This window comes from Acipenser ruthenus, chromosome 8, assembly GCF_902713425.1.
Source record: "Acipenser ruthenus chromosome 8, fAciRut3.2 maternal haplotype, whole genome shotgun sequence".
Lineage (NCBI taxonomy): Eukaryota > Metazoa > Chordata > Actinopteri > Acipenseriformes > Acipenseridae > Acipenser > Acipenser ruthenus.
The window spans coordinates 13,862,528-13,884,749 of NC_081196.1; the positions used below are offsets into that span (position 1 = coordinate 13,862,528).

Genomic DNA, 22,222 nt, shown 5'->3' on the forward strand with positions numbered 1-22,222 from the left:
TTAATTTGGATTCATATGTTGTTTTTTTCTGACTTTATGTGAATGAAAAGACACAAATTCGCCCGTTTTCTCATTGGAAATAGATAAATTTCAAAATATCACTCCTGGTCACAAAAGCAAAGTTTGTGGGGAATAATAGCCATTTTCTATACTTTTGAGGCATAAGCAATTAGGAAATAACACTTACTACCCAGGAACAAAAATTGTGTTACATAGTGTTATTGATGAATTGTGTTACTTAATCCACTAAGAAAATAAAATGTAACATCACTTTTTTCTTCTAAAACACTATTGTAAGCGGATGGCATGTTACTTAAATTAATTGCAATATCAGTGATGGTTTTATGTCAGATTTATGCTCTTTTCGCAGTAACATTAGAAGATAATTTGGTAAGTAATAATGTTTTGTATTTTGTCTTCCAGATATGTTCCAGTTGCCGGATTCTAACAGGAGCAATTTTACAGTCAGAGAGTTTGTCATTGTTGGTGGAGAGCAGAGTCTTGAAGAGTTCTATACAGAACTTTCTGTCTCCCTTCTGTTGGTCTACCTTATAACTTTGATAGGGAACCTTGTGATTATAGTTTTGGTACTGATAGACCACAGACTTCACACCCCAATGTATTATTTTCTTTGGAATTTGTCTTTTGTTGACATAATGATTATAACGACTATTATCCCCAAAATGTTAGCAGTGTGTCTGATGAAGGACAATGTGATTTCATTTGAGGGATGCTTTTTACAAATGTATTTCTTTCTGTCTTTTGAATGTACTGAATGCTTTCTTCTGACTGTAATGGCCTATGACCGGTACATTGCCATATGTAAGCCTCTGCATTATAGTACTATTATTACAGAGAGAATGTGTGTCATACTTGTAGCCATCGCCTGGATTTTAGGGTTGTTAGGGCCAGTCACGTCAGTGAGTTTAGCTGCTCAGTTGCCATTTTGTGGACCAAACAAACTAATCTATTGGTTTTGTGATTACCCACCTGTTGTTCAACTGGCCTGTACAGACACGACATTTCTAATCGATCTGGCCCTTGCAGTTGCAATGATTGTAATTTATATTCCATTTTTGATTATTGTTTGGTCTTACGTTAGAATAATCATATGCATTTTCAGAATACCACCTGGTGAAGGTCGCCGTAAGGCTTTTTCAACTTGTTCTTCACATCTGATTATTGTTCTTCTATATTTTTTTTCCAGTGCATTTGTTTACATCGTTGTAAGGATTGGAAATGTATCCTCTGATACACGCACCTTACTCGCTGTATGCTACTCCTTTGCAACCCCAATGGCAAACCCCATCATTTATAGTTTAAGAAATAAAGAAATAAGAGATTCTTTTGTAAGACACACTGCATTAAACAGAGTATTTCCTTGAACTCTATATACTCACTGTATTTGTGCCAGTGGTTTCATGCCTAAGAAAACCTAATACTCACATGTCGGGTGAGATTGATAAGCTGTATAGTAGAAGAATATTACAGAATGATGCAAACAAATCTAACGATACATTCACAGCTCAATAAGATGTTATACCCTATTCAAACTCAATGTGTCATGGACATGCAAGTGTGATTCCAGAATCACTGAGCATGCGGAATCCCCCTAATTCCTGAAAGTGATGCCAAATTAATTTATTCAGGGGGAAAAAAAAGTCAGAGTTGTCATCTTTTGTTTTTCCATTCACATTCATTGCTGTGCATACAAGTAAGATGCATTGACCAGGTTTTGTTCTCTGCAGTGTACACAAGGTGGTGCACAAGTTCCATAATAAAGGTATACATATTTGATTCACTATAGCAAGTACAGTATGTCATTTGCATCAATTTATTGGGATGGTTGTATGAGTAGCCCAGATACAATACTAGCTGGGTCCCATTAGCCCTGAACAATACAAAAATACAATTTAAATTAAACATTTCATTTCACAAAATTTAAAAGACATTGTAAAATGTAACAGGCTGTGAGTACTGTCTTAAGTGCTCTGAAGTGCATAATATGTGGTAAGGTAATTATTCAATGCTCATCACTAAATGAATGGGACAAAAATGTTTACTGGAATAAAATGTGGCTGCCCCTCCCCTTGTTTTCACTGGATTTGAAATGTACTCAATAGATACAAACATAAACGTACACTCCAGGTACACACAGAAAAATCCAACATTGTGTGGCAGCCTGTCTGCCCAATGTGACTCTCTTCTCTCTATTCTCAGTCTCTATCCTGCTGTTCCCTTTCTCCCATTCCCACTCCTCTTTCTCTCACTGTTTATCTTTCTCTTTCTCTATGCTATTCCTGGAGTATCCCAAGCATAGTACAGCCTAGTGGAAGTATAGAGAAATCATGATTAAGTATAGCCAAGTTTGGTAAATCTCAGATAAGCTGGTGAAACAGTGTAAAAACTATGGTAAGCCTTGCTCGATTACTGCAATGTTAAGCACTGTGTGTCGCTGATTTATGTATTTCTTTCTTGATTGATTTATGAATCTATTTATATATTCATGTAATCATTTGTTTGCCTTTGAAAAAACAATAAAGTGTGGGGAAAAAAACAATATTCAGCAATAAATGTTGTACTTTAAATTTATATAGGGCCTTATCATGGTAAGCATCTCAACATTTTGTAAAAAAGCAGAAAACAAATTTGTTCAAGCTGGAGAACCGAGTAAGTTTCAGTTTATATTTAGGGCTTTTCGGCTTTAACCGATAAAAACAGATAAAACACCCCAGATACCAAAAAAAAAAAAATTATGAAATTGTGTATAGCCAATAACCACCGTAAAACACAGGAGAATCAGTGGAAATGGTTACTCAAAACAACCCTACGGTACATTTCCCAGTGCGGCTTGGTAATGTCCCTCCTTCCTGACTTGTGTCTATCATTGAAATTACAATTAGGAATGGAGGCGTGTTCTAGGGAATTAAAGCTGTATTACAGTTAAGATACAGAGGATTTAAAACAGAATTGCAAATTGAGGCGAAATGTAAAAAAATGCCAACATACAAAAACCCCCCAAAAATGTGCCAGTGACCATAAGGATTTTGCTGTATAAGACAGCAAAGGATGGAAGGTACAACTGAAGTGTGCAAGTACTGTCAAGTTACTATACATGTGACAGAAAAAACGCCCAAGCATTTTGGAAAGTAACCATTCATACATATATAAAAAGCGAAAGCCCCAGAAAAAAAAAAAAAACGAAAAAAACAACAACATTGACATAAAAGTCAGAAATAGCTAAAAATAAAATTAATAAAAACCAAAAAACAGAAGCCCTATTTATATTTTAACACATGCGTCCCTCTACAGAGGCCTAGGAATAACAGCTCTCAAAACAGTAGACTGTCCATCTATTCCAGGAAAAATAACACAAACACACCACTCTGTGATTTGCCGGAATGTAATTTGTGTTTCTTTAAGCCTATCTTATAAAGGGTTAGTGCTTGATAAGTACTGAGTAACATGGTCTGATACTTTAATGGATAATTCAGTTCTATGCCATGATGTTGAGATAAACTGAATCAAATTCACAATAACCCTCAGTGATGGGTGTGTTCCCACTAGAAAAAGCTCATTGGAACCCAGTGATGCTGGATAATAACATATGTGATCACACCAACAAATACCAATTTTTTTAATGCTGAAAAAAGGACGACTGCTGTAGAATTCATTGCTGGCCTTGAAAGCTGTATAACAATAATTGTTAAAAAAAAAAAAACTATAAGCAAATATCTGGAAAAAGAAATCTCCCACCAGAAACAAAAATACCCCAGTTTTTCCAAGCAGTTTCTCACTGATCTCACCCGAGTGGTTTTTACTGTAGTCATATTCACAACTGCAGCCGCACACATGCTGCATGATAGAGCGCTATTGTAAAATACATTTCTAAGGGCTTGGTAGAGAACACACTTTATCTGTGCTGACTCTTTTTCTTCCAATTAAATGCTCAAAGCAATTACTGCCCCTTGTTAACCCGCCTGGAGTTTCGGTGGGACAGCTTTGATGATATACAAATAATAAGCTCCGAAGTGAATACATCTTCTGTAGTTCTCATTAGTGATTCTCAGACTAATTACAATTCAAGGATATGGTAGCTCTCCAAGCAATTAACCTGCATTTGGTTTATTAGCAAACTAAAGATATACCTTGCTTAAGGAGCTGGTGCAATTTATCATTGTGTGTGTGCCTTCTTTCTGTTCTGTATGTCTCTGCTTTTTAATCATATTGTGGGGACTTTGCAGAAGCCACATGGGTGTTGACAGCCTGAAAGAAAAACATAGTTTACCTGTACACAAGCTTTTTATTATGGTACGTGTGTGTACATATAAACAGCTAGTTTCAAACACCCCGATTACCTCTAATCCTGGACTACATAACCTAGAATAACATTAGGTAGTGCAAGATGTTTGCTAATCAGGGACCATGAGACCAGTTAAAAGTGTCATAATTTTGACAGCAAAAGATTATGGGCACAGTTTAGAAAGCCATTTCAATATTTATTTTTATCTGTTTTTTATGAGTAATATGTTTAATATTGCTATGAATAGGCTTGTCAATAACTATTCAATTCATATCTTATACTGGTGTTTATCACACAAAAAAGTTTTTTTTTTTTTTTTTTTTAAACCACAGTTCATTTTCTGGAGTGAATCCTTTTTTATTCTGCTTTAGTGCCCAAGTGAACTTCCTGTGCAGCACTAAATTGAACCCCACTCCCTCCTCCAATTATAAGTACCATGTATTTGCTTTTAGCCTATTTTTGTTTTGCATTATGCAAATACATGGCAGAAACGTAGTTTTATTTGTATTCTTCTTGGGAGAAAAGGTGAAGAGCATATGTCTTGAAGGAATGTCTTTACGTTTACACAACACATAAAGGTTTATAAAACATTAGTTCATTAATCTATTTATAAACATTGCATTTGGTTTTATGTATGAAATTAATACGCTACAACATGATAATGGGGTCTATTAAATCAACGGTGATGGATCTCAAAACTGCCATCATGTACATATTAAAAATAGCCCTTTCTGAGATTTTACACATTTTAAAAGACAGAAATACACCCGAGATTCACTCACATACACTGCAATGCCTTGCTTTCGTGTTCCAAAGAGTTCTGGTTTCGAACTAACTGGTTCCTAATACTGTGAGATAAGGATTTCCCCCTTAATATTTAACTATAGCAACTAAACCTGTCATAGAACAACACTTCAGGATCAGCATTGCTTGTTCTGTGGAATGGAGTGGGCCCTACTGCTACAGCTGCCCTTTCCTTATTCCAACCATTAACAAGATCAGACAGTTCATATTTAAGGTCAATGTAACACACAATGCCTCTGTGATGCATTAACTACAGAGCTCAGATATAAAATAGGAGCCTTTTATAATAAATCCCTAAAACAGGCTCCCAGCAAAGCAAAATGACACAAAGTCCTAGTAACTTCATTAACACATTGAGAACTAAAGTCTGTGTCTGTTATAAACAGCAGGACATATTCTGATTGCCCATTCAGAAACAATGTTAGCCTTCTAAAAACCAGCATGCTCTCCCCTAACACAATAACTTTTGTTCTTGCATACCTGATATGCTGTACTTAATGAATGTTAAATTCACATTAAAATGTGTGGTCTTTCTACTGTATACTTTGGCTACATGGGTGTACATGTTGTTCAAAATTGCACCCTTGGGTTTTTCATCAGCCTGTACAAATTACATCATTATACAGTCATTAATGATTCTTTTGGGATTCGATAATGAAATAAATATCTGTTTCTGTACCTTCCTTACAGCTCAGACTGCAGTCAAACAATTTGTTTTGTACAGCGGGGTATGTATAACGGAAAACATTATTATTATTATTATTATTATTATTATTATTATTATTATTATTATTATTATTATTATTATTATTATTATTATTATTATTATTATTATTAATATGGCTCAAACACCAAAGAAACTGGACACATGTAAGAAGTTTCTTTGATACACATCATCTGCAAAACTCTCCTATGGCATGTGTTGTGTATTGTACAGTGTACTGTATGGGGAGGTGTGTGTGTGAAGATCATATGCAATATATGATAGTATTATAGTTCAGTTTCCAAAGGGGGAATGGCTGTCTATTTAACCTGTATTGCTTGTAGGGCCCTTATTCAAAATATGGACTTAGACACGCTCAAGATCCGTGCTTATCAAATCTAGTTCTCCACTCACAGTGCTTTTTTTTCAACCAGGAACTCAATATTTGTTTTAAATTTGCATTGCTTTACTGTGCACAGAAAGAGCACAGCAAAGACTCAAAGATAGCCTACTGTACTTATATTGCTATGTGTACACTAAATTACAGTGCAAACTAGAAAAAAATAACTGCTTAACACAAAAACCTGAACTGTTAGGAGTCACTGAGGACGAGTCAAAAACCATGCTGTACATGCAGAGTACTGCCTTGAATTTCCATCTTTTCACAGACTCATAGCATCCTACAGACTTTATGAATTGCAATTGTGCATAATCCCATAAACTATCAATTTTATATAAATCTGGCAAATATTTATTCAGTTATAAATGCATGTGCACTGGTTTTGGTTAATTGCAGAAACTTCAATGAAATAATTATTGAGTGTGCAACCAGTAATTTACTAAACAGCATCTCCAGGACGAGGACTTATATGTTCATTCATTTACATATTTTTTAATCGGTTCAATCTACCATTCTGTACATATGCAATCTGTTGTGATAATTGTAAACCTTTATTTTATTGAATTCTGTATGATAGATTATGCTGCTTCAGACCGTCTCAGTGCTGTACAGTGTCTTACATGTAAACTGTCAATCTTACAATTTTAATAAGTAATATTTAGTGAGGTGGAAATATTATCAACATATGTTGGATGGGACATTTCAATGGGGGTGATAATAAGCAGAGGGTGATATTAGGTTGGATTGACTGTATGCTAATACACAGAACACATTGAAACACTTCCCAAGACAGTGTCAATAGGATGTAGGGCACCAGTGAGGTGACACTGATTGTACATGAGGCTCTAAGATGTAAGATGTTTACAATGTACTGGAGGGATACCGATACAGGAGCTGATTAACTGTACTTACTTATTAACAATCATTTTCTATTATTATTTTAGCTTGATTCTGGTTGGAACCCCTTCTGCTGAACATGGCAAGCTACAATCAAACAGCTACGAACATTTCAGAATTTATTGTCAACGGTTTCTCTGGGCTTCAAGACGACCAGTCGCAGCTTATACTCTTTGTGTTTTTCATTACAATCTATATAATTACATTATTTGGCAACTTCTCTATTTTAATTCTGATTGCATTAGATGAGGCACTGCATACTCCTATGTACCTCCTTATAAGCGTTTTAGCTTTTTTAGATGTATGTATTCCTTCTGTTACTGTTCCAAAAATGTTAACAAATTTTATATTTAATTCTAAAAGTATTGTGTTCGGAGCATGCTTCACTCAAACGTTTTTCTATCTTGGTATCGGTTCAACTGAATCCTTCATTCTTATGGTTATGGCTTATGACCGCTATGTTGCTATTTGCAATCCACTGCATTACTCGACAATAATGACTAATAAACATGTGATTAAATTATGTATTTTTTGTTGGATTGGAGGCATGATGGTACCAGTTGTGCCTTTGTTTGCTGCTCTTAGGTTACCATTTTGTGGACCCAATGTAGTACTCCACTGTTTTTGCGATTATTCTGCTGTTGTTAAACTGGCTTGTGCTGACGTCACCTTAAATGCTGTTGTTTCTCTCACAATAGCTATGTCTGTGTTGTTAATTCCTTTAGCTTTTATAGTTTTTTCTTATATTAAAATAATTAGTTCAGTTCTTAAAGTTGCCTCTACAGAAGGGCGAAAAAAAGCCTTTTCTACCTGTGCTTCTCACCTGTTTGTGATTGTAATTTTCTATGTGGTTGCAGTTCTGGTGTTTATATCCTATCGAATCACAGGATTCTCATCGGATGTTCGTATTATGGCTGCAGTACTTCAGAATGTGTTACCCCCCATGGTGAACCCAATAATATATTGCCTCAAAACCAAAGACATCAGGAAGAGCTTTTCCAAATTTCTTCAAAGAAGCAAAGTTGCAGGGCATGGCTTGTTAAACTGATATCTTGTGACTTACATTGTTTTAAATATGTATAAAAAAACGTTTTTCTCAAACGTGGTAGTAGTTATATATTTTGTATTATTATTTTTAATCACTATGGTCTGCTATACTGTACATATGCAACACATCACAATAGTTAAAGATATTACGTGTTCTGCATTATAAATACTTGATATTTCAGAGCATTCCAAAACTGTACAACAACGGTACATGAAAACATTATTATCTTAGGCTTTCATTTTCCAAAGTGATATTAAGTGGGGTGGAAATCAGTTGTATGAGTGATAAATAGGTATGATTGTATCTGGAGTGTGCTAATAAATCCAGTGATATTATCAGGAGCTTGTCCCCATTAATTTCCATTAGGGAATGCCAACAGGGGGATAAGAGGAGGGTGACAGTAACAGGAGTGCTATCAAAGGCGTTTGACTCTACTTTCATTAATATACACAGTGCTACATAGGGGGTTAATATACTATTTATTCTCCCTTTAATCTCTGGTAGAACACCGACTACAGCCTCATCAAGCTTCTTTCGAACACGTCACTCCGCTCAAAAAAATGTATGAACTGCTAAAAAGAAACTCAATTAAAAACAATGCTTCATTACTTATTAAGCTACTGCTGCTGCTAGTTGTCATCAAGGGGTGAGATGTTTGTGACACAGCAGTTTTAGAAATGTTGGCAGATAAACTGTTTAAGAGACAATTGTTTAGAAGTTTTAACCCCCATTTGTTTGTATGATTATGTATTCAAAGCACTTTTTCTATGCTACAGATGGGATAAGACAAGTGATTTTGCTTATTGTAAACCTATGGTTCTCTTCACTGTGATTCTAATGAGGTCTGTGCTCTCCTGGAGGAGAAAGTCAAGTTCTGCAGGGGTCCACTGTGAGCACACCATGCTCTTGGCTAAGTAGGGTCTGCTGTATTGTGTTTAGAAGAAACAGTCCCCAGAGATTTTGCTTCCTTGATCTAACCCAGAGCTAAGGCAACATTCCTTGTGGAATTCCCAGCAAAGACAGGCAACTTCACACAGCCAAGGCACACACATAGATTTCTAATACTAGGCCATACGCTGATGCTTCATTGTGTGCAAAGTATTATTAGTGTCGTTTCATAAATAAAATCATGTCTGGTGAAAAGTAAGCTGTACATTGAAGTACTGTACCATATTTTATAATGTAATTTCAACATTGAATATCCACTAACGTATCAGTGTTGCCATTAAATGTGTCTTTAAGTGCACCCCACACAAATGGAAACATGGATAAAACATGGAGTACAGGAAGTGACATTATTAGTTCATTAAATTATTACTGGTCCCCCCATTATATTATGCTGAGCTCTTTTGGTTCTTCCTGTTTTTGTATCTTAATTCAGGATATGCAAATATTTCAAATACCACACTCTATAGATAACTACCTAGACCAGAGGAGTGGGTTTGAACTATAATACATGATGTGATTAAGTAGCATGAGTACTCGCAATATTTCATCTTTACTATTGCAGGTGTAAATAGGTATATTTTGAATGTGTTTGTCAGGGATGGGGTTAATTCCATCCCTGCCAGAACCCACAGGTGGATTGTGGCCATTTCCTAATTTGGGTATGGCCACATGTTTATAATGGGAAGAAAACTATTTTGTTTGTTGGGGGAGATTTTCAGGGGAACCTTTAGGAAGGCTACAGCCCAGCCTAAAGATGAATATTGCTTTTAGTGTTTGTTCCTGTGTTTTGTTTAACTCCTGTTTTGTTGGTGTTTTTGTAAATAAAATCTACAACAGCGCCTTCACTACAGCTTCCTGACACTGAGTCTCCTTCCTGATGTTATCCGATCACGATCACCATCATCTCTCTCTGCTAAAAACCTAGCGGTCATTTTTGAGCCCTCCCTCTCCTTCTCTCAACACATCTCCTCCCTGTCACACACTTGCCACTTCTTTCTTAGCAATATCTACTGAATCCGCATTCAGTTATAAGCACTCAATAGTGAATACGTGTCTAACTTCAGGTTTTAACCACATCTTAATATTGAATATGGAATAAGTGTCTAACTTCAGCTGGGTTGGCATTTGATTGTTATGTTGCCATATGTAATCCTTTGCGCTTCACAGCTATTATGACAAGGACGTGTTGCGTTCTTTTGGTATTGGCTGCATGGGCTTTCAGGGGAAGCTTACTTATACCTACAATTCTCCTGGATGCCAGATAACTATTTTGTAGACCCAATAAGTTATGTAATTATTATTGTGTTCATTATTTTGTTGTAAACTTGGCTTGTGGAAACACATAAGTGAATACTTTGGTAGGTTTCGCATGCCATTTGACAATGGCATGTGTGACTCTTTGTCTTATAATAATAACCTATATTAAGATAGTTACCATATTTACTCGAATTTAAGTCGCACATTTGTGGCTAAAATAAAAGATCATATTCAGGGGGAGCGACTTAGATTCAGGGGTTTTAGTTAGGGTACCAATTTACATTTGCACATGTCAATTATTCTGGAGATGTTTGGAGAATCACTTATTTTCAAACATTAGCAGTGGTTTAAATTGTCAGAATAACATATACCGTATGGAACAGATTATAGAAGCAATCGTTTTAATGCTTATTGCTTGTTTTACCAAAACAGACATTCTAGTGTACAGTTCATGCTTGGAAGTTTAACAAGTAACTGTTCAGAAATACTTGTTTTTCACTTTGATAGGGTTGAATTTCTTCTATGCCCCTGTCTTTGCACTTCAAAAGAACCCTCTAAATTAATAAATCTTTTATTTTCAAAATAAAAATACAAAGCTTTTTAATCGTGTTGCAATGTCTTACATGTTCCAAAGTGTTTAAATGTGTAGTCAGAGAATAAAATATGCATGCAGATATGGATTCCTTGTGTTTCATTTCACTTTTCTTTTAGGAGGAGATCCATTTATATTGAATAACTTGTTAAGGGGAAATGCTTTTTATTCCCCCTTTGTTCCACATATTGCTCTGAATATTTTTTTTTTCAGTGTTATTCAGAGAAATATTTTTTTTTTATGAAAATGTAATTTACAAAAGTAATTTATAAAGCGAGGGTCAGTATACTTACAGACTTGTTCAACATGTTTGTGAAGCATAGACTTCTGTTGTTGCAGAAGTTATATAGATTTTATATTGGTGGCACTAATGTTGAAAAGGGATTTATGACCAGAGTAATTTCTTTTTCAGGTTCTTTATTGAATAAATAAGATTTCCATTGAATATTCGATGATCAGCAATTCTTACAGCCTATTGACAACACTGGGTTCTATATTCATATCAAATATCCTGTAAAAGAATTGCACCACTCAGGTTCTTTGCCCCTTTAAAAACAGACCCACAACACAGGAAATTGAGGTTTAAACACTTACGCGCTATTTTGTTTAATAAACAAACACAAAACAAAATAAACGCCTAGCTCTTTTCTTGAGCACTAAACTAAAACACAAAACAGGAACCTAAACTATATAACAGGACAGCTGAGCTGTTTACCTGTTCAATCGAAAAACCAAACCAAACACACTGTTTAAGCAAATCACACCAAACAGGCTTTACACTACCTTCTCTTTATAATTACGGCTGTACAAACACAACAGCACCGTCGGTCTTCTACACACCTCAGCAGCCCAGAACAAACTAGCTCCATGCATTATCATCTGTATTTAAATTCTGAAAAAGTTCAACCCCTGGTAGAGATCATTTGTACAGCATTTTTGGGACAGACTAGGTCTTAATAAGCTATATCCTCTGAGGGTGTGTAAGTCATTGGCAATGTGGTAAAAAAATACAGGCCCTTTTTCATGTAACCTAACTTTGTCTAACTTCCACCCCTAACTTAGTAAAGGGACAAACTAAAACTAAAGACAAAACGGAATACCCATTGACTACAATGGAGAAAGGAATGCCCATTGACTATTATAACAGGAAAAAAAGCTTATAATTTATAATGCCAAAGACACATCTTAAAGCCCCTTAGTCATTACATAGACATGAACTATTATACAAACTAAAAGTGGAATGACATGGAATGACAGTTCGGGAATACCAGACAGTTATTTAATAAAATATGTATTTAACATACTTTTTATTAGCAGGCCTCCACTTAGTAGCCCATTTGAATTTTCTGAACAAGGCACTGTTCTCCACGATAAATGAGTCGAGGCATGAGCCAGGGTAGTTGTCAACTACATCAGTGATAATACATTGAGCATCTTTGACATAGAAGACTGACAGATACCTAAACTGTTCCCAGCTGTTGCATGGATGGCACCCGTTGAATGAAAATGAAGGGCTGCTGTGGCCTTTACAGGTATAGCGTGACTGCTGGCTGTTAGTGATTCTAAATCAGACTTAATCAGATCACACAGCTCTGTTATAGTGCCTGTATCCAATCTGTATCTACACATAACTTGTACTGGAGTTAGATCTTGAAATGTCCTATGGGGGCGAAGTATTCTGGTTTTAGGGTAGGGTTGTTGTTTTCGCCTCCCTTCCCTCTCGTGCTGCAGTTGGAGAATTGGAAACTCTTCGATACCCTCCATTGATGATTGCAGCTTGATCAGTAACCCTGTCAGTGGTTGCAGTTTAAATAAGACACGAGAGGGGCCATGTCTTAATTAGCGAGTGTATTTTAGTGTACTCGGTGGGCATATCAGTGTTTTGCACCTTTTGAAAATAAGACGTTATTTGCAAAATAGAACTAATTAAGGACTTCAATCGCTTAACAAGCTGCAATGCCAGTGCATTTTCATAAAGCGCACACCCTGAAATGCCATTACGTAACTGACTTATAGGACTTTTGAAAATACAGTTTACCACCTATTTGGTGTTGCAAAGGTGTTTTGCGACCTGTTTTTCACTTTGCCCCTTCTGAAAATCAGGCTGATAGTGTGTCTTCATCAGGTGTTGTAGCGATTGTCAGTTAGAAAACACAGCTAAAGTACCCGCCGTTGCCCGGGGAAATTCAATATTTCAATATTTCATGCATGACAAATTGGGGAACGGTAACCTTATGGTTCCCTTTCAATTCAAGGATGACTGCCAAATTGAATACTTTTGGGAGATGCCTGCTTGTCAGGTATTCGCTGAGCATTTTATATCAAAGCTGCCGATAGGCCCCACCGCAGAGTGACGTCCTCGGTCCCGCCTCACTGAGGTAATAAATAGTCACTGAGCTGAGATCTCAGTCTCTTTTGCCTTTCACAGACAGGTAGGTATAGTGGTGAGTATTACTCTAACCCTTTTTTCCAGTTGTGATTGACTCTTTAGAGCTCCTTCGAGTTTTTGTGAGATCCTTTGCAATTAATTGCTGTAAGTAGGCTTGCCACTTCCCAGGAACCAGAAACTCAGCAACTGAAGACTGAGCTAACGCATACGCAACTACATTTCGTTTAAAAAAAAAAAAAAAAAAAATTTCATCAGCCTACATTGCTCGGAGACAGTAACCTCTGCAGCTTGCTATATGTTCCTTCTGTTTTTTCCTCTGCTCTTTGCAGCTGTAAAAAAAAAAAAAAAAAAAAAAAGGAGAGACAGTAGAGAGACCACCCTCCAGCGAGTCCAGCTTTGCTGTGCAGCCGCTGTTGCCTCGAGGGCTCTGGGCGTCCTCATTACACCCACTTGGTGTGTGCGGCCTAGTGCCCCTACAGGCCACCGATTACTATTGTTTTTACTGTTACAGTAAAAATAAATAAATAAATAAATAAATAAACGTGCGCTTCCTCCATTAGGCCTTGGCTGTTGAGCAGACCGCACACATCATCACTCACCCAAAAAAAAAGGGCACCAAGTGCATTTTCTTTTTCTTTCTTCTGTCTCTCTCCTTTCTTCAGGTTCGTGACTGCACTACCCCGCTGCAAGCTACACTGCACAGGTTGAGGGCTCCACACGGTCCAGACGCCATCTTGGGTGCTCCACTCCACTGTAAGCTTTTGCACTGGTTGTGTGACTGCACTGCAACTGTCTGCAGGCTATGCTCCACACCGTTGCAAGCTACACGCTGTTCCTGGTTGTGTGACCTTGGTGCTTGCCCTCGGTACTTAGCGCTCGGTGCTTTGGCGCCCCCCTGTCTAGGTCTCGATGTCCACGGTACCCTCTGCGCCTCGGTGCTTCGGCATCCTCGGCGCCTCGAGAGCTACACACCTCTGCGCTTCGACACCGAAAGGCCTTTTGAGCCCTGTGCAGCGATGCCCTTTGTGCAATGGGCATTGAGATGCTATGTGAATAGAACGAGAGCGCTGCGTCAGCCTGACCACCTCTTCGTTTGCCATGGCGAAAGGGCCTACCCCACCTGGGAGGGTGGCCACGCACTCAGCCAGAGATGTGGCTACGTCATGGGCCCCTCTTCAGAGGTGCCTCGTTGACCGATATATATACTGTGGCTAGCTGGACTACCCCGCATACATTTACCAGGTTCTACTGATTTAATGTCGTAGATCCCTCGATGCCTTTAATAGCCACTAGGGTCCTTGAGGTTGCACGGTCACACCACCAACACTAGATGGCGGTAGTGAGATGTCCCTCAGATGCTGTCCGCTCTTTCTCCCTCACGACGGCTCTGGTATACTTTCCCAAAAGTATTCAATTTGGCAGTCATCTTCGAAATGAAAGGGAACGATGTTATGGATGTAACCCCGGTTCCCTGAAAGAGAAGATGACTGCCAACCTTTTCTCGGACGAGAACCCTGCAGGTTTTTATTCCAACTGCACCCTAAATTACTTTATTGGACCTTATTAGATGCTTAATTGGTCTAATTAACTAATTTAGGGTATGTTTAGAACAAAAACCAGGAAGGACACCAGCCCTCCATGACCAGAGTTGTGTACCACTGCTTTAAAACCACCACAACTAACTGACTTGCAGCACATTCTTACATTTCTATTGGAGACTCCGCTTGCAATATTTAAAATGAGATTACACTTAGAAATGGAGGCATATTCGTGGGATTTAAAGCCGTATTACAGTTAAGACAGAGGATTTAAAACAGAATTGCAAATTATGTAATGTAAAAAAAATGTCTACAAACAAAAACCCCAGACGAATGTGCCCATGATCATAAGGATTTAGTTGTGGAAGACAGCAAAGGAAAGACAGTACAACTTAAGTTGCAAGTAGTTTCGAAATACTACTACTACACATATTTTGACAGAAAAAAATGCTCAAGCATTTTGGAAAGTAACCAAAAATAATAATTTCATACAGTATATAAAAAGCGAAAGCCCTGAAAAAAACCCCCAAAAAACGTTTTACATAGTTAAAATTAAGAACCGAAAAATGAAATTAATAAAAACTGAAAAACAGAAGCCCTACTTGTATCTTACCATTAGGAATGTATTTATTTAACTAGGTTAATACAACACTCACTATATCCCATAGGTTGTATTTCAGTATACCCCCCCTCCAACCTTCTCCACATTCATACCACAATTTTAATTATTACCAGTGCCAGTATTACTCCAGCCACAGGTGCCATTCAATTCTTTCAACTGGTCTTGGGAACAATATATTATTCCTACCCCTCTCACACATCCATCCTCACTAATAACACTCATCCAAATACCATCTCTCTTTACTATTGTTGTGGAGGGTATACTAAACTTTTCTAACCCATGTCCTTTTAATATCCCCATGATAATTACATTACCAAGTCTATTATGCAGAGCAGAATCTTTTAAAAAATGGAACTATAACTACAAAAATGATCACTATATGCTGGACAAGTACTAAAATAGTATGTGCATGCTTAACCATCTATTTGTGGGCTCCCGAGTGGCGCATCCAGTAAAAGCACTAGCTAGAGGGCAGGATGCGCTCTATAGCCTGGACGTCGCGAGTTCGAGTCCAGGCTATTCCACAGCCAACCGTGGACGGGAGCTTCCAGGGGGCGGCACTCAATTGGCCGAGCGTCGCCCGGGGGGAGGGAGGGTTAGGTCGGCCAGGGTGTCTGCTTTAAAACCAGTGCAAGAATCTGTTTAAGTCATGACTCCCTCCATGTAGAAAATGAAGCACATTGTTTACCTGTTTAAAATCTTGCTTTGTTAGAGGTATCTCATAATTGTGTAATACAACATCCTTGTTTTGACAGAAATGACAGTTGTGAATTTTTATACAGTAGTGGCCTTTACCACTGAGTTATAGACCGGCAATCCCACATCCTAACATTCCACCATTCCATCAGGTTTATAAGTAATTCATGTCAGTCATTACTGACCTGAGGTGCAGGGTTTTATTGCGACTGTTAAACATTTTTTGTTTTTATTGCAACTCTGGCCCTAAATGTAAATAGCTTGTGTGTGTGTGTGTGTGTGTGTGTGTGTGTGTGCGTCCAGCAGTGGCGACAGCGGCACTCCGGCCATACACTGGACCCTTTGGCTGTGCGGATGCTGGACCGTTCGGACATGCAGATGCTGGACCCACCGGACGTACGGAAGATGGACCTTCCAGATGCAGACTTACGACTGGACTGGCCTGGACTCTCTGGATGTGCAATTGCAGTGAATTAACTGCAATTGTGAATTATTTTCCACATCAGCTATTCCCTATGTAATTTGACAGAAAGTGTCTCAGGTGAACTGAAATATGAAGCAATTCATAAGACACTCCCATGTGGATTTACTACAGGTTTACGTACCAGGATTCCATGGCAATGCTGCAATGGGAGTGGATATACTGCCTTTTTAAAGGTGGGTTCTGGTGAAGGAGACTAGAATTTGTGAATCCCACAAGGAACTTTAAGACCTGTGTACACCAGGTAAGACATTTTATAATATCACAGAGGAGGTCATATTTCTGTGTATTGAGGCAGTGATGACTAAGCTTGTAAACATATTCTTACCTATGATTGGCTTAACAACCTTCTCTCAATGTTTTGATGTTGACATTGTGTTTTCCAGACTTTATTTAAACTTTGATAGAGATTAAAGCATGTTTATCCAGCCATAATGCCGACTATTAGGTGTGATGATTTTCTCTCCCCATTCATTTACTGTGTTATAGGAACGAGGTCTCTACCTGACCCCTTTTCAATAAGCAGCATAGAACACGGGTTTAATGCTTAGATAGAATCCAATTATTTGTAATGCAGAAAGTTAACATAGCATGGTGGTAGGAGAAAATGACTTCAGAGTCAAAGTTATAAAAAGCCTGGGAAATAGAAAAATCAATATTATTTATTTTAATATAATGAAGGAAGTGTATGTGATTTGCTGTAGAGTAGCTGATGTGTACATATTGTCATCCTGTAAATGAGACTTTAGTCTGACAGATGTTTTTACAATAGAACAAATACAAGTTTTCATTCATTAGGTTATTAGTCTTTATAATAATATTAATACAAAATACTACTACTACTACTAATATTTATTATTATTATTATTATTATTATTATTATTATTATTATTATTATTATTATTATTATTATTATTATTATTATTAAAAAAAGAAGACACAAGGAAACACATATCTGGTTTCAAGGGGATGCTGCATGCTTACTGTTCATTCTGTAGTTCAATCTCTGAGTGTGTACATTTATGCCAAGGCAAAGAGTAATACAGAGTAATAAAGTGTTAAGAAATGATGGGCCATATATTCAAAGAGTTTATTCTAGTTTTTAATGAACTCCTATTTTTTATGGAAAACAATCCATGTATTGATTTAAAACTGAGAAGCAAACAGCTTTAATGTGTGTGAAGGGTCACCAATAGAAGTACTTCAGTTGTTTGGTTCTAGTTTGATAAAATCAGCAAAATGAACAAGTTGTATTTTTCAAAGTGCTGTCTGCAAGATATTTACAACTAACAGCAGTAAGTGTAAAGAATGGAAGGTAGGCTTTAGTACTTTTTTTGTTTAGAATTGAAGGCTCTGAAGTAGACAAATAAGAAAATTCAAAACAATGAATAAAATCTATGTGTGTTACAATCATGTAACGAAAGTAACACATACATAGAATATTCTTTTGACAGTTTATCAATGGGTCACAATCTCTTATACTAAATTTGTTTTTCAAGACACAGCATGATAAAATGGATAGCATAAATAAAGCATTACTTGCCAGTAAAAGACAAATGAGTTACAGGCAGCGCAGTGTTGGCTTTAGCATACTTACTTCAACCAACCGAAGTACAGTAACACAGATGGGCAGCATTGGACTCTTGACCGGAGGGTTGTGGGTTCAATCCCACGTGGGGGACGCTGCTGCTGTACCCTTGAGCAAGGTACTTTACCTAGATTGCTCCAGTAAAAACCCAACTGTATAAATGGGTAATTGTATTTAAAAATAATGTAATATCTTATAACAATAGTAAGTTGCCCCGGATAAGGGCGTCTGCTAAGAAATAAATAGTAATAATAATGAATAAAAACAGGATTAAGTAAGGGGCTACTGTTCCATAAGTTAAAAACTCCAATAACATTTTCCCTTTCTTTATCCAGACTACAAATAGGTTTTCTGGACAAGATGAACACCACCATCGATGACTCTTCCATGTTAAGTTTAGAGGGCTTCATTGTATCTCCTGAAGCTGCTCACCCTCTTTTTCTGTTAACATTGGCAGTATATCTGGTTATTTTTATTGGAAATGTTATAGTATTTTCTGTCATTGTTTTTCAAAAGAATCTACATCAGCCAATGTATTTCATGATATGTAATATATCTGTTTGTGATTTGATTGGAAGCACAGCGGTAATGCCTAGATTAATGGCAGACTTCCTCACAGAGGTTAGATATATCTCATATGCAGCTTGTGTCGTTCAGGCTTTCTGTGTTCATTTCTACACTGCAGCAGCTCATCTGATATTGACTGCAATGGCTTATGACAGATACATTGCAATTTGTGACCCATTAAGATACAACAACATAATGACAACTAGTACTTTGGTGAAGCTCTTCTCCCTTGCCTGGGGAGGGGCATTCATTTTAATAATAATCCTCTTTGCTCTTACTCTTAGACTTCCGAGATGCAGATCACGGATAACGGAAGCTAATTGTAGCAATGCAGCTTTATTTCTTTTATCTTGTGCCGACACGACTGTAAATAACATTTATGGTTTATTTATTACATTTTTTGTAATCAGTTTCTCTCTTTTAGTTATTGTCTGGACGTATATTAGAATACTAATTACATGTTTATATAAAAGGCAAAGCAGTAGTAAAAGCAAAGCCATTCATACATGTGCTACTCACTTAACTGTCTATATTATTTTTGAATTTACTATTTTATTCAGCATCATTATGCAGCGATTTCAAAATGTCAGCCCAAATGCACGGAAAATCACCTGGTTGTTAGTTACGACCTTTCCACCGTGTGTTAATCCTATCATTTATGGAATTTATACAAAGGAAATTCGGAATAATGTTTTTAAATGTTTTAAAAATACAATACTACCAAATCAATGATGCTGGTGGTACATTATGCAACAGTCAGTTTTTAAACTCTATTTAATTTACACGAGTACATCAGTTTAATGAATAATAAATATATACTAACATGGTTTATTAATCTTTCTTAAAATCGATATAATAAAGCAAACAGGGAAGAAACACTGGGATATATAATATTAACTATCAGATTCTGTATCAATAGATGTCTTTATTATATTATTTTCCTGTATTATTGTACATTTATGATGACAATAAAGAATGTGGCAATCCAAATGACATGAGTTGTGTTTGTGTAAACCCAAACCGTCATTCTTCCACAACATTGATGTGATGATTTTTCTTGTTTATCTTCAATTCAGTTTGTGTTTTACAGGCACAAAGGTTTGCAGTGCTAACCTGGATTTGTGTTCTCCACAGCATAGTTACCCCATGCCCATGTGCAACATGCCTCACAAATAGGGTACATTTGAACAAAATGGGGATCCCAGATAAAGAGTCGTGTAAAAAATATCTGAGCTTCAACCTGTCAGACACGTTACCATAATACGAACTGTGCATTCATGAGGTAGAAAAAATAAAGGTAATGAAACTGTAAAAATGCTCCAGATGACATCTGTTACACACAACGTAGTATAATGTATATGACAGCAAACAACCCTTTGGATTCTGATTTCTTATCTTCCAAGCATAGATTCAGAGTGAATGGATCATGGAACCCCAATGGAATATCATTAAACATGAACAACAAGCAATTACAGTGTAATGAATGTACTAAATGCACCTGGAGATTCACTGATTGGCTACAATTAATTCTCTAAAGATGTCCAGAGTCTAACAGTGCCACAGATAAATACGTAATTGCATCATTAAGTCAATATAACACTCAAGACAGAGTTTCAAAAGAACTGAACAATGAGCTGAAGACGTGAGCTCTGGAGAAGCCTGTTCATAAGGGAGTTGTGGGAAAACAGATACGACACCAGTGCTGTAAGCATTGTTTTTGTTTGGTTGATATTAAGTGCCAATATTGTTGTTGAAGGATGGAGAATGTACTTATTTGCTACAGAGTACATGGATATGGCATCTAAAGAGATATTATAATATATTGTAAGCAGTATCCAATCCACCTCACAGAAGCCCTGCAGCTGTTCCATTATTAGATTTCTTGTAGGGTGACACAACACTACCAGTCATCATGTGTTGAGACAGTACTGTTCTGGATTCTGGAGGACATTTCATCACACTGCATTTCACACGATATCAGAAAACCACACACCCCAAGGATATCCAGTTCCTTGACAAGGCACCAATGATGTTCTCCTTCATTGTTGTATAATTTCTCCTTGGATTTAAACACTGATTCAATAACAATCAAAATACAAAAAAGAAACTTGTAATTTAAATGGGTGATTTTAAATGAAATGATGGTCAAGGATTTACTATGAACGCACACACACACTAGACACAAGGAATTTTTACCCAATAATAGTGTCTGCTAAGAAGAAATAAATAATAGTATCTCATTAAGTACACAAATATTAACCAAAAATCAAAAAAGTCAGAAAGTCAATCTCTTAGTTTCATAAGCATAAAATACAAGTCAAAGCTCTCACCCTGCGTTAAAGCAGCTAGTAGGCCAGTGAAATATGGCACTGATTCTACTCACATACACACAACAGCAGCAGGCTGTGACGTAGCTAGTAGCTTGCTAATACACACACACACACACACACACACACACACACACACACACACACACACACACATGCAGCCTAAACTGAAATGGTGCAGACAATCTTAGAATAGATCACACTAAGCTTACTAATAGTATATTGTTTTAACGATATAGCAAGTTTACTTTAAAATAAATTCTGAGGTAGATTACTTATAGTTAACTTCACCAAGTTTCACCAAAATGTTATTTCACACACAAGGTGTGCAAACCAAACAATTAATAGTACAATTCTAAGTGAATGTGTCACAATTAATTAATTTAGTTCCATGAGAGGAAAATGCAGCTAGAATTATACTCAGCGGTTCCTTGAAGCGGTTCCACTTCAGACTCTTGGTCAGCTGGTTTGGAACTCAATCTATTGAAGTCTCCACTAAAAAGGCTCTCCTCTCAGCAACAAAGTCTTCAACCCCTGATAGGATTAACAAACATCTGCAACAAAGTCTTCAATTCCGCTCTGTAGGGTTCCCACCTCTGACTTACAAAAAACCGGGACACCATAGTCATTTCGTACATACATAAATAAATAAATAAATAAATCATACTTTGACATTTAATGTCCCGGGAAGTCTTACAGATTTCCCAGGGCAGCTGCCTCAAAAAGAGAACAATCCAGGCAAAACCAGAAAGAGTGGCAACCCTACCGCTTTGTCCTCTGAATCTTTAGCTATGCAGGTAGCAGGGCACAGTCTCTTTGGATACTGTGGCTTAGGGCAGCAGACTCAGACTTGTTTGTCTGATAAAAGTCTTTGTAAGTTTTATGTCAGTCCTCCTGCCGGGCCTCAGTCTCTTTGTCTTTGTCTTTGGTCGTTTACTCGCATTCAGCTTGCCTTCTCTTTTTGGGCCCTTGGAATTGGAGTGCTAATTAGAAAATGGCCACGAGTATAAAAAGGAAGCAAAAGCCTTTGTTTGTTGGAGGTTGTAAGATTTAATAGATTTG

General features: G+C 37.1%; 3 protein-coding genes across 3 annotated transcripts; all 3 read left to right on the forward strand.

Moving 5' to 3' along the window:
* The first annotated feature begins 425 nt into the window (after positions 1–425).
* LOC117406265 (olfactory receptor 6N1-like) lies at positions 426–1,533 on the forward strand. Its single transcript, XM_059029630.1, has 2 exons — positions 426–1,349; positions 1,459–1,533. Exons 1-2 carry the CDS (start codon positions 426–428, stop codon positions 1,531–1,533), a joined length of 999 nt encoding a protein of 332 aa, XP_058885613.1.
* A 5,653-nt stretch (positions 1,534–7,186) lies between these two features.
* On the forward strand, positions 7,187–8,155 carry LOC117406264 (olfactory receptor 6N1-like). The gene has a single exon (XM_034922739.2). The coding sequence runs from the start codon at positions 7,187–7,189 to the stop codon at positions 8,153–8,155; it is 969 nt and encodes a 322-aa protein (XP_034778630.2).
* A 10,471-nt stretch (positions 8,156–18,626) lies between these two features.
* LOC117972877 (olfactory receptor 4B13-like) lies at positions 18,627–19,668 on the forward strand. The gene has a single exon (XM_059029631.1). The coding sequence runs from the start codon at positions 18,627–18,629 to the stop codon at positions 19,563–19,565; it is 939 nt and encodes a 312-aa protein (XP_058885614.1). The 3' UTR covers positions 19,566–19,668.
* Positions 19,669–22,222: the final 2,554 nt, after the last annotated feature.

Bases quoted from the DNA above. Each gene is read 5' to 3' on its own strand.
- LOC117406265 (XM_059029630.1), top strand. From the start codon at position 426: ATGTTCCAGTTGCCGGATTCTAACAGGAGCAATTTTACAGTCAGAGAG. The intron at 1,350-1,458 runs GTAAGACACACT...ATGTCGGGTGAG, and splicing joins AAGAAATAAGAGATTCTTTT to ATTGATAAGCTGTATAGTAG.
- LOC117406264 (XM_034922739.2), top strand. From the start codon at position 7,187: ATGGCAAGCTACAATCAAACAGCTACGAACATTTCAGAATTTATTGTC.
- LOC117972877 (XM_059029631.1), top strand. From the start codon at position 18,627: ATGAACACCACCATCGATGACTCTTCCATGTTAAGTTTAGAGGGCTTC.